Source organism: Plasmodium cynomolgi, chromosome 13, assembly GCF_000321355.1.
Source record: "Plasmodium cynomolgi strain B DNA, chromosome 13, whole genome shotgun sequence".
Taxonomy (NCBI): Eukaryota; Apicomplexa; class Aconoidasida; order Haemosporida; family Plasmodiidae; genus Plasmodium; species Plasmodium cynomolgi.
In genome coordinates, this window is record NC_020406.1 from 761,827 (window position 1) to 774,404 (window position 12,578).

Genomic DNA, 12,578 nt, shown 5'->3' on the forward strand with positions numbered 1-12,578 from the left:
TCTAGAGGGGAGTCCCTTCACGATGCGTTTGAGTGTGCGGATGATGCACAAAAGAGGGTCACACAAGAACAAAAAAAAAACTGCGCAGAAAAGCAGAAAAGCACAAAAGCACAAAAGCTATGTTATGCATTTTAAAAAAATAAATAGCTACTCGTCTCTACCCAAGTTCACTATGCAGGAAGTGACAAACGTGGAGACCGCTGCACGCGTAGGTCTCGCAAAGTATTTTTTTCCTCTCCCAGCGAAAAAAAAAAAAAAGGAAAAAAATCCCCATTCACCCTATCTTCAAAATTCGCTTAACAAAAAACAACATCGCCGATGCGAATGAATCCCCGTGGGGTACTCCTAAACGCAGGGATACACGATGAGCCACTGTCTAGGAGCGAGCATCTCCTCTCTCTCCTTTCCGTGCCCCTCCACATGTGCACACCTCGATCAGAGGTGCGTAGTGACGTTAAAGCGAGAAAAAAAAAAAAAAATGAACAAGCCAAGGAGCGAGGCAACGGATAAGTAGGGAGAAAAATATGTCGCTCATCCAAAGGAGTCCACGTGCGTAGAGGCAAAGATGGATAGGGAAACGAATGGGCCTCTGCGCTAATAGTGAAGGAGTCCTAACGTAGTGCTGGCGGATTGCCGACGGATTGCTGGCGGATTGCTGGCGGACTGCTGACGGATTGCCGACGGACTGCCGACGGACTGCTAATCGAGCCCTCCCTGGGAAGACCCAGCGTGGCCGCGACGAATCGTCTCAAACGCACACAGCTACACACCCCAGGGAAATTTCCCCTTCCGCGGATTTGCCCAACCCAACAGGATGAACGAAAATAAAAAGTTGGATATCATTCGGAGCATGCTGCACACCCTACTGGGGGACTCGGAGAAAGAAAGGAAAGAGGACGATGATGTGGAGGAGGGAGAAGTAGCAGAAGGAGATAATAATCCACTGCAGTGCGACCCGCGAGGTGACCAGCGCAACGTATATAATGACACAGAGAAGAAAAAAAAGGAAAAAAACAATTTGAAGAAAAAGTATGTAGAAAAATCCAAACAAGTTATATCTTTTTACAGAAATTACATGAACAAGTCAGAACAAAAAGAGCTGGAAAAGTATGACAATCTTTACGACATCGTTTTAAATAATTCCTTCGAACATACAGAAAGGGACAACATAGACACATACATGTATTGTAACGTCTTCCCGATGTTAAAGAAAACTTTTGACGCGTTTGTTGTTTATGTAGCCAAATTAAATGAACATAAAAATGATGAAAGTTACAAACAGGTGATAAAAAATTTCGACCCAATTTTATTGTTCTCTCAATATATTATACGCTTGACGGATGAAGACTTTTCCCAAAGTGATCAGGAGAACAGCTTGTTTGAAGAAGAACTCAGTGGATGTTTCTCTCCAGGGGGAGATTTCCATAAGAAGGGGACTCTTGAATTGGACAGACTTATCCAAAACGAATGCTTCGTTATCAATGGTGAGATGTCGACCAGTGGAACTGACCTGGGTCGTACTACTGATGGGAAAAAAAAAGACGCAGAACTGACACAAGCTGAAAAAGAAATTAACGATTTTTACAACAACTATGACCTAGTCCAGGAAGAAAATAAACTGAAAAGGACGCAAAAAAGAAGGGATATTTTGAAATCTATTTATAGCAAGAAAAACGTTTTGTCAGCCGATGAGATAGCCTTATATAATTCGTACTATGAGGAGCGTATAAAAGTGAGGGGTAAGAAGGTGTTAGCTGGTAGGCGCGATTCATCACTTAGCCTGAACTTGGCTGCGACCAACTCGTTTGGAAATGTCGCTGTGGCTCCTAATGCGTTTAACATAACACTCGATTTGGAGGAGTCGCGTGGGGGGGGAAGTGGCGATGCAAATGGGGGTGGAGAAGAACTCCAGGTTAAGCAGCAGGGGCACCCCAACGTGGATCCCCCTTGCGATGACCACCCAAATGGAGTAAACGAAAATCTGGATGAGCTAATCAAACAACTGGAACGAAGAGAAAGCTCCTACTTCGAAAAGAGGATCCACTTTGTGTTAGACAAATGGGTGCGAGAAGAAGATGGACGCAGACTCATAATCAAGCAAAAGGATAAAATAAGAATCATATTCGATGAATTCAAGAAGAAAAATTACACCATCACAGATAAGGATATCATTCCGTTGCTATTCTTCATAGACAAAAAATTATTCTTAAATTATACCCTTGTACATCAATACAATTTTAACAGTTTCCATTACATATTTTATTTGCATTCTTCTTTTTATTGTTCCGATACGAATAGCATCACGTTTGAAGAAGTCTGGAATTTTCTCGTTTCTAATTTACCTCTAAATTTCCATTTGTATAAGGAGGATATTTTAATTGGACTGGAGAAATTTTACAGAAAAAAAAAATGGTCCGAAATTTTCAGTTCACCATTACTTTTGTGAGGAACTTCCTTCTCTTTCTTTTGATAGACATGTTTTTATTCCTTTCCCGTTTTGTCAAGCGGGAGTTAAGTCACCACCCCGTCGGGGCTCTCGTCAGGAATGGAAGCGGGAGTGGGGGTGGAAGCGGGAGTGGGGGCGGAAGCGGGAGTGGAAGCCGAAGTGGGGGCGAAACTGTTGGGGGAATTTCCCTATCGCGCAATTTTTACCTCCATATGAACTCCCTTTCGCCCTTCTTCTCCTCCTCCGAGGGGTCCTCCACTGGGGAGTTTTCCCCCATGGGGACGTTCCGCTCAATTTGTGCGCCCCCCTCCATGCAGCGCGATAGCGGCACCCAAGTAACACACGGGGGGGATGTCCTCCCTGAGAAGGACGCATCCAAGAAAACACTTCCCTCGTTGGCCCCCAACGAAGACGAGCAGTTGGGACCCCCACACAGTGAGAATAAACCACGAGAGTTGCACCCCGAGGGATGCGTAAAAAGAAACCTGCTTCTCCACCTGCTGATTCTCCTCTGGGGAATCAACATAAAGATGGATGGGCTGCAAGAGGAAGTTTTCATTTCGGACGAGTTGTCCACCGACATGGAGGGGGAAGCGACGGACGCGGTGGATGCGGTGGACACGGTGGACACGGTGACTGCGGTGACTGCGGTGGCTGCGGTGGCTGCGGTGGCTGCGGATGGCGCGGTTGGGCAGGCCTCCTCGCCTACCTCGGCGAAGCCCTACGAAGACGCACCTGCTCCAGGGGGAGGCGGCAAACCGCTACATAGACGGGCCTACCAACAGATTTACCCACAGCGCAAAAAGGACGCACACGAATGCACCTGCAGAAGTGACGGGGAAATTCCAAAAAAAGGAATTCCAAACAGAATTGCAAAAAGAGTGCCACCCCTTAAAAGGAGTCTATCAACGGACGGAGGGAACAAACAGTACAGTTTGAAAAAAACATCGGTGGATGAGGCAATTAGGAGTAAGAAGAAAATAAATGAAGACGAATTAGAAGAAGAAAAAAATAGGAAAGAAAAAAAGCGCACTCATTATATGTATACATTACGAAAAAAATATAAAAAAAAAATTATAGAAAAAAACTCTCCATTTTGGTGCACTCCATTGTTAAAAATATTAAGCCGAGGAAAAAAAATTATTACAATAAGCTCCTTGAAATGCTGAATGGCGGTGCGAAGAAGCAGGTCTTTTGGGACCTTTTTCTTTTCCCACTGCAGGGTTATGACCAATTTACCACAGAGTATGATATAGGATGGACACTGGAGGGTATGGACGGCACCACGGCCATAAGCACTGATGGGTATTCAACATTTCGCGAAAACGCAAGCGGTGGGGGAAGTAACAACCATTTAGGTGACAGCTTCCACGGTAGCCACTCTTTTAGAAGCACCGATTCATTGGCCCCCCCTTGCGGAATGCACACTTTGAAGGAAGGAGGAGAAGACCCCTCCAAAATGCCCTTCTTCCCAGAAGATGAAATTTTCCCGCAAGTGGAAAATTTCATTCAAACGTACATCAAAAAGAGAAGGAAAAAGAGGTCCTCCGACGGGGATCACAAAATGGGGGACAAGAAAATGGAGGGAGTAAAATCAAGTGCCACTTCCAAAAAAAGTAGCAGCTCATCCATCCACCTCCTGTGCAGCTTTAGACTGTACAAGAAAAAATTCCTCAATAAATTTACAACGGAGCATATCTACCTGCTACTCCTTTTTGTGTGTTACGTTAACAAAACCATGGACTCTTTTTTCCTGCGGCGCGCAGGCACCAAGGGGAAATGAAGTTACCACCCTCACATACACTCACGCAACACTGTGGGGGCATCCTCCTCACGTTTCACTTTTCCGCTTTACCAATTTTTTTTTTTTGTCGAGTCGGCGAAAAGGAAAAAAAAAAAAAAAAAAAAGGTACTCTGTCTGGCGCACTAACCCGTGTTTCTCATTTGTAATGTCAAAAAAGGGGGGAAAAAAAAAGATGCCAACTTTTTTAAATATGAATATATTCGCGCTTATAGAGAGCCACACATCGATAGCGCCACATGCACAACAAGTTTTTAATCACCTAACGGTTGGAAAGGTGGGACGCGCTCGGTGGGGGAGATGTACGTGACGGGTTAATTAGCGTCCTATTCCTCGCTCCCTTTTGGGAAATACCACTTCTTAACCTGGGGATACGTCTCCAAACCCACCATCGCCGTGCGCGAACTAAAATATAAACTTAATTCCCCCATTTATGAACAGATTTTCCTTGTACATGTGGGAGAACAAGAGAAAGTACACGTAGCTGGTGACCCACTTGGAGAGAAGAATGTTCTTCTCGTACTTCCTTATGATGAAAGGAATTTTGTTATTTTTTATGGTCGAGCAGTGGTTTTTAATTAAATTCACGACATCGTTGTAGTTCAGTATTTCCCTTTCGTCACACTCTTCTTCGATCTGCATGGTGGCGTGGAATATTACCGGGGAGTGTGTACAGTGGAATGGTAGTGTGCCGTGCGTGCACCTGCTCCATCAGTGCAGCGAGAGGACATCCACTACTCCGCACTAATTCAACACGGGGAGCAAATCACGATACGGTTTGGTCTGCCCAGTTTTTGCGCTAATTACCAGATTCGCCAAGTCATAAATTATGCTGTCGATGAACTGCAGGGGCAGCTTGTTCTTCCAGTTGACTAGCCAACTTTCGGTGGGTACCCAGTAATCTGCATGAACGGCAAGGGAAAAAAAATGGCAGTAATGTGTGCAAAAATGCGTAGCGATGTGTGCATTTTGGCTAGCTCGAAAAAAAAAATGGACAGTGATGTGTGCAATTTGGCTAGCTCCAAAAAAAAAAAAAAAATGGGCAACGATGTCTGCAATTTGGCTAGCTCCAAAACAAAAAAAAAAACTACAAAACATTACAATGAGTAATAACTGCGCAAATGCCCCATTGCACCATTCGCTGTGGGGTAGCCCAAACAGGAGACTCACCGGCGGGGGTGGTGGAGACAGAGAAGCAGTTATCCTTTAACATCTGATCCAAGTTATGAATGGAGAAAAAAACGTCCTTGTTCTTTATGATCATGTAAATCAAATTGTAGTTATCATTTAAGTTGTGCGATAGGATGTTGTTTATAAAATCCAGCATAAGAAAAAGTGAATAGTAATGATGTTGGGATGAGAGGAGCCATTCCTTTTTAAAATTTTTTTTAAAATATTAATTATGCTCTCGCAAGAATAGGTGTTCATGGACTTGATGTAGACGCTGACATTCGTCAGGATGGTAATGGACATATCGATAATTCGCTCGAACTTTAGAAAAAAAATGTTGTCATTGATCAGCATGCATAAGGCGTACACTAGGAAGTCCACGTAGGAGTCAAACTGGTAGACGTTTCTTAGCGGGAACTTCACCTTAATTTTCTGGTCGTACTTTTGGTTGAGGTTTTTGCAAATGGTCGCGTTGGATGACATCTTCAGGATTATGAAAAGGCAAATGTAAATCAGGCCGTCTATTTTGCGCACGTTGAACTCGTCGCACTTGCCCGACTGGTTGAAGCTGCCGTTGTGGTACACGCGCGGCTGCTCGTCGTGGCTGTTTGTGTTGGCCGGGTTGGCCGGGTTGGCCGGGTTGGACGCGCTGGCAGGGCTGGCCATCTTAGTGGTGGTGTCAGCGGCTGTGTCGGTGGTGGTGCTAACGGTGCTACCGACCGCGATGCTGACCGTGCTGCTGGTTGCAGCGGCCGCCTTCTCCCGTTTGCGCAGGTCGGCCAGGGCCTGCATCTCTCGCTTCCGATGGTGATTAAAGCAGACCAGTATGTACAGAATGTAAAAGAGGAACAAGCTGCTATTGTGGTCTTTCATGTGCCTAATAAACAGCCGATTGTTATCCATCAAGTGCCACAGCAAGCACAAATAATTGTGAAGAAACAAAACCTGCTCCTCATAATGTTCGTAATACAGCTTGTAACTTATGAGTATGTTTAACGCTCCTTTGTAAATGTACGAAATGTCGTTTATGTCCAACTTACGTAGCATTTCTAGGTACACATTATTGGAGCGCAGTTTTTTGGACTCCTTTTGCTTTTTTAAGTAATCGTAGTAATAGTCCTCGTTTGTGTTTTTCCCCTCTCGATTAATTTCGTTTAAGTAAAATTTTCGCTTCTTCATAAGGTGCTCGAGTTGTGGAAATTTTTTTTTTTTTCACTATTGTTCAGGTAGCCATTTTCCCCCGCGTCTGTGCACGTACTTGATGAGTTGCATGACCCCTCCGGGGAATCATCAAGGATGATAAAATCGGCATGTAAATTCTCGACGGTTTCGTGGCTTCTTTGTTCGTCCTTTTCGAGCGGGTGCTCCTCCCCCTTTGTGCTTTTATCCGTGTCTGACTTGTCCTCCTCACCGCTTTCGCCATGCGTTACCAGCGTGTCGTCCCACTTGATTGGTTCCTTTCCGCTTTGGTTTAGCGAGTGGGTGCTGCTGCTACTTCGGAGGGGGTCGTCTCCGCCGTGTACTTCCCCTATGTGTTCTCCTATGTGTGCTTCTGCTCTGTGTTCTGCTCTGTGTTCTCCTCTGTGTTCTCCTCTGTGTTCTCCTCTGTGTTCTCCTCTGTGTTCTCCTCTGTGTTCTCCTCTGTGTTCTCCTCTGTGTTCTCTTCCTATGTGTTCTCTTCCTATGTGTGCCTCTCCTATGTGTGCTTCTTCCCCCCCGTGCGCGACGCTGTAGAAGTACCTGGCCGCGTCACTCACGTAGTGCACCCTCTTGTCGTCCTCCAAAACGAACGGATTAAAATCAACCAGCAAGTTCAAAATGTGAATGCACAAATTGTAAAACTCCAAATAGCTGTTATCATAAAAATAAAAATTAAAATAATTAAATTCGTTGTCATATATGACGGTCAAAAGGGAAAAAAAAAAATTCGCAGTGTAGTAAACCTCCCCACTTGTAAAGAGAAAAAGAAAAAGATTTTTCTCTTTTAGGTACTTCCCTTCGTCCAAATATACATACGAGCTTAACAGGATTAGGAGGCACTTTAAGATGGCGCTTCTGTTTTTTATTAATTCGAGATTCACATCGTTACTGTGTGTGGTTGTTACATCGACACTGATTGGGTTCTTCTTCAAATGAGTCGTGGTTATTTCGTCTGCCTTGTGACATTTTAGGCAATTTTCTCCATTCGATATTTCATAACTTGGGTTCTCCTCCCCAGGGGAGGTGGTACTAGCATTCCCGCTGTCGCTGACGTTTGAGTGCTTGGGGTCCAGTTTGGCGTGCCTTCCATCGTCGAAGCCTCTGACGTTATCACCTTCGTCTTTGCTTGCAGTCAGTGGGGGGCTCCCTTCTTCTTTGCCATTTACATGCTCACCACCATGCTCACCACCATGCTCACCACCATGCTCACCACCATGCTCACCACCATGCTCACCACCATGCTCACCTCCATGCTCACCTCCATGCTCACACTTTTTGCTTCCTAGCTCTCCTTGTCCACTCCTCACATATTTGACCCTCTGATGAATGCAAAACTTGTGCAACCATAGTTTTCTTACATCCACTGTGTTTACAGACAGGGAGGTAATCTCCTTCGGTTGGTGGGCATCCTCCAGGTCGTCCGCATCGTCAGCACCCTTCGCACGGTCTGCGACGGTCGTTGTGTCGTTTCCTCCTCCCCGAATGCATATACCTTCCGTGAACAAGGCGAGAAGGAAAAAGCTGTACAGGTGGAAAATCAGCACATTGCTCGTGCATGCATAGGTGGGTAGGAGGGGGCATTCTACACGATTTTCTCTCCACAGTAAGTCGAAAATTTCCTTTTTGTGGCAGTTATACTGTAGGACTGGGAGCAGCATAAGGCATATGTTCACACATGCTTTGCAATCATCTAGGCATCCCGTGGAACCTCCTGTCAGTGGGTGGTGTGGTGGTGGAAGTGTAACAATAAACAATACGTGTCGTCGTGGTATGGTTTCCTACGAGGGAAGAGGTTACCCCGATTGATTGTCTGCTCTCTCGCGGGCTGCACTGTGCGAAAAGGCTTCGCGCGACCAAAAAATATATGCATATATATATACATGTACATATATATGCATATATATATGTGCTGTCCAGGACACGATCGAAATACTCACCCTTCAGTATCAACTTGCGCAACGTGTTCATCAAAAAACTGAAAAAAATTCGGGCACACTTTTCATCGTCTATGACCCTTTTGCATAAAGAGAAGTCCTCCTGGCTGTGTAGGTTCCTACCCAAGGATGACAATTCTCCGTACAAGTCGACGTCTTTCCATTTTTTGTCCTTCGCCTTCTCCAACAGGGAAATGATCCTTTTGCTGTTATTTTGGCCCATCAGTGCTGCTGCATATGACTACTACTCAAGGATTTGCGTCATGAAAAAAAAAGGACCCACGTGGAACAGGCGTATTTTTAACATAGATGAAGGATCATCCTTTGGTACAATACAATACATACCACGGGGGGCATGCTTTTTCACCTGATGAAGGGAAAAAGCGCTATACGCTTCACTGCACTGCGCAAGTGAATGTGGGCAGAGAAGGAGGGGTAATTCACGTTGTATGTAACCCCGCGGGGCAGTGCTAACCATGGAGGAGATAAAATCCAGCGGAACTCACTTTACTGCGAAATGCACATGTTCGCATTTTCGAGATGAACGCGGAGAGGCTGCCCTTTTTTTGTGTGCCCCGGAACGCTTGGGGTATGCGCGGCGAGCTCAAAAAAAATAGCCCAAAAAAAAAAATAAAAGAACAAAAAAAAAGCAAAAAAAAAGAACAAAAAAAAGCAAAAAAAAGAAGCAAAAAGAAGCAAAAAAAAAGAACAAAAAAAAGCAAAAAAAAGAAGCAAAAAGAAGCAAAAAGAAGCAAAGAAAAGCCAAAAAAAGAAGCAAAAAAAAGGTCAAACAGGAGTCCGTCCCCCAAAAAGCGAAAATAATTCGAGTAAAAATAATTCCGAAAAAGCGCAAAAGGAACCAATAAAACAGCGTCACTTGAGCAGCCAACCAAATTCCAGGTTAACCGCAAAGAAGAGTTTCCTTTTTTCCCTTTCGAATTTTTTTACTCGAGCGCCTGCATGCCCCCCGCGATATCATTTCAAGCAGCGGTATTCCTACAGCATATTTGAGCGCAGCGGTATTCCTACAGCATATTTGAGCGCAGCGGTATTCCTACAACATATTTGAGCGCGTCAGCTTCAGGATTTTCCGCCCAATAGAGTCACATGACTGATCGGAGAAAATGTACATGCTAAGGTACTACTTGGACGCCAATGGGAAGAGGGTATACACGGTGAAGGTAAGGAGAAAGAGAGAAGCCCTTCGCGTCGCAGCTGGCGAGCAGTGCGGCTGCCACGTCCACAAAGTTACATTTTCCATTTGGCGTTTTTCAATTTTGCCATCTTTCATTTCCCATTTTTATTTCCCATTTTTTATTTCCCCATTTTTATTTTCCATATTTTATTTCCCATTTTTATTTCCCATTTTTCCGTTTCCCCCCAGCCCATGGTCGATGGGAAGGTGACCTTCTCGGCCCACCCCTGCCGATTCTCGCCGGATGACAAGTTCTCCTCCCAGCGGGTAGCCCTCAAGAAGAGACTCAACCTGTTGTGAGGTATGCGGAGGAGGAGCACCCATCTGTGGTGACACGAATGAGCGGCTGAAGCTGCACGTCCGTCCAAATGGAGTTTCCACGTGCTGCGCCCCACCGGATGGGGGCACGAACCGCCCGCACTAAAAGGAAAAAAAGAACGGAAGAAAAGTGGTGGTGGGGAGAAGACCCTGTGAAGTAAAAAAAAAAATGTGACATAATATTGTGTATACATATAACCCCCCATGAGTTGCATTCGTATGCGCCGCAGAACTGTTCACAACTTGTGGAGTAGTCATCACGTGTGCAGCTTGATTTTGCAGCTCGCGCAATGGACCCTGTGCAAGTTATCGTTTAACCGTAAGCTGCATTTGTGCATGCTTTAATTTTTTCCCAAATTGTGTACACGGAAGGGCGACTCGTTCGTCCAAATGCAATCCGCCATTTTACCTTTTTTTAAAAAAAAAAAAAAACAACAAACATTTGCAAAAGTTAATTTGTGAAAAAGCTTAAATTAACGGAGTGTTAACGAAGCTAAGGAATGCTTCGCAGCACTTGGGGGGAGTTCCCAAAAAAAAAAAAAAAAAAAAAAAAAAAAAAATCCAAATGGTATTCCACCAAGTGCACAACTGAAAAGACGATACGGATAAGCCACTTCGCATTTTTTTTTTTTTTTAAGTATTTACAACGATTGTTTAGCGAAAAGGAGGAAAAAAAAAAACGATTTTTTTTTTTTTTTTTTTTATCTTTCCTTTTTTCGCCCTTTCACTTTTGTTAGTGAATAATTGTGTGCCATTTAAGACAGACACTCGTTGGCAGTGATTGGGAACACGATTGGTCGTGGTGGTAATCAGGGTAACTAAAGGAGGTCACACACTCTTGCCCGCCGCGCACGCGTGCCGCAGGACTCTGCGTGTGTGGTTTTTTCCCCCCCCAGCTGAAGCATACGCACACCGTTGATAGGGACACCGCTTATAGTGACACCGCTTATAGTGACACCGCTTATAGTGACACCGCTTATAGTGACACCGCTTATAGCGACCCTGCCGAGACTGCGAAAATGCGCCAGGGCAGCGGGAGCTCGTGCGCATCCGAGGGGTACGGTGCGTACAGCCTGCACTCCCAGCGGACAATGGCGGACACGCACTTCTTCGCAGAATCCAATGTCCTGGACGACCCCAGGGAGGAGACCACCAACTCCTACAAAGAAATCAAATACGATTTGCTCCGCATAGAAAGGAATATCAACATAGAGGTACGCAAAAGGATCGAAGCAAATAAAAATATCCAACAGTTAATCGAGCAAACAGCTAATGACATGATCAATAACGTACTTAACAAAATAACAAATAAAATAGAAAATATTTCATCGGATTTGGATAAAATTATAAAAAAATGTGACGAGATGGAAAAACTTGTTGGACAAATAAAGGTAACATTACCTACGAAAATACAAACAGAAATGATGAGCTTGAAGAGGGAGGTGTCCGATTTTTTTATCATTCTTAACAAGTACGCCAATAACAGGAAGAAGCGAAATAATGTGCTGTTTACGAAGATGGAAAATATGAATGCGTACATGAGCAATAAAATACAGAGCGAAGTTTCCTTTAGGGAGGAGGACTTTCTTTTTTTTCGAAGAGAGAGTGCCAAGCTGCTTGTTTCTGACTCGGATGATGAGCAGGCCTTCAAGGATGCCTTTCTGCAGGAGGTGGAAGAAATTCGGGACGCCCTCGCCCTCACCGTCAAGGCGCGCGAGCAGTCCGACGACGACATCATCCAGGTTGGCGTTCAGATGAGCAGCGTTGCGATGAGATGCAATTCCATGTGTTGCTATCCCATGTGATGCGATCCCATGTGATGCTGCGCCACTTTGCATTCCCTTTCCCCACTCAATGCGCTTCATCCGTTCATTCATCCGCCAATCCGTCCATCCACCCATCCGTATGTCCCTTTTTTCTCTCCCCTTTACACCAACAGGCGATGAACAAATACACGAGTGTCCTACAGAAGGCGCTGCAGTCCGTCATCACGAACAGTCACTAAGGGAGGGGACAGGGGGTCCTACCTACACTGCAAGGGGTGACTCCTCTTTTCTAAGTGCGCTCCCCGGCTAGCCACAGCGTGCCACTCTTCAAGTGGGTCCCATTTGGGTCTCCACCCCCACCCCCCTCTTCCTTTCCCCCGATCAGTTCGAGGAAAAGCCTAAGCGTGTAACAGACCCATTGGAGCAACGTGTGTGTACATGTGCATACGTCCAATAGTTGTTCCCTCCCCAAGCAGGTGTACTATGCGTTACGGGGGGGGGAGCCAACACGGTATGGCGAGTCCGCTTTATGTTATGTTATTTTATTTTATTTGTATACTCCCCCATTTTGCGTTAAAACGGGTGAATTAATTAAACACGTTGGGTTTGGTACGATATGATATGGTACGATATGATATGGTACGATATGGTATGGTACGATATGGTACAGTTTGGCTTTTTTTTTTTTTTTTTTTTTTTTTTGTTAACCCTGTGATTTGCCTTCCCGTTTGGTACATTATTTTTTTTT

General features: G+C 44.9%; 4 protein-coding genes across 4 annotated transcripts; 3 read left to right on the forward strand and 1 right to left on the reverse strand.

The window, feature by feature from the left end:
* Window positions 1-478: 478 nt before the first annotated feature.
* PCYB_132570 (hypothetical protein) lies at window positions 479-2,446 on the forward strand (the record flags this gene model as incomplete). The annotated part of the gene is made up of 2 exons (XM_004224281.1): window positions 479-510; window positions 814-2,446. The coding sequence occupies 2 exons, from the start codon at window positions 479-481 to the stop codon at window positions 2,444-2,446; spliced, it is 1,665 nt and encodes a 554-aa protein (XP_004224329.1).
* Window positions 2,447-4,652: 2,206 nt separating this feature from the next.
* On the reverse strand, window positions 4,653-8,774 carry PCYB_132580 (hypothetical protein; the record flags this gene model as incomplete). Its single annotated transcript, XM_004224282.1, has 6 exons — window positions 4,653-4,883; window positions 5,055-5,149; window positions 5,418-5,511; window positions 5,559-6,590; window positions 6,848-8,328; window positions 8,555-8,774. 3 exons carry the CDS (start codon window positions 8,772-8,774, stop codon window positions 5,559-5,561), a joined length of 2,733 nt encoding a protein of 910 aa, XP_004224330.1. The 3' UTR covers window positions 4,653-4,883; window positions 5,055-5,149; window positions 5,418-5,511.
* Window positions 8,775-9,675: 901 nt separating this feature from the next.
* PCYB_132585 (ribosome biogenesis protein Nop10) lies at window positions 9,676-10,046 on the forward strand (the record flags this gene model as incomplete). Its single annotated transcript, XM_004224283.1, has 2 exons — window positions 9,676-9,732; window positions 9,936-10,046. The coding sequence occupies 2 exons, from the start codon at window positions 9,676-9,678 to the stop codon at window positions 10,044-10,046; spliced, it is 168 nt and encodes a 55-aa protein (XP_004224331.1).
* A 1,109-nt stretch (window positions 10,047-11,155) lies between these two features.
* Window positions 11,156-12,069, forward strand: PCYB_132590 (SF-assemblin/beta giardin domain containing protein; the record flags this gene model as incomplete). The annotated part of the gene is made up of 2 exons (XM_004224284.1): window positions 11,156-11,806; window positions 12,004-12,069. 2 exons carry the CDS (start codon window positions 11,156-11,158, stop codon window positions 12,067-12,069), a joined length of 717 nt encoding a protein of 238 aa, XP_004224332.1.
* Window positions 12,070-12,578: the final 509 nt, after the last annotated feature.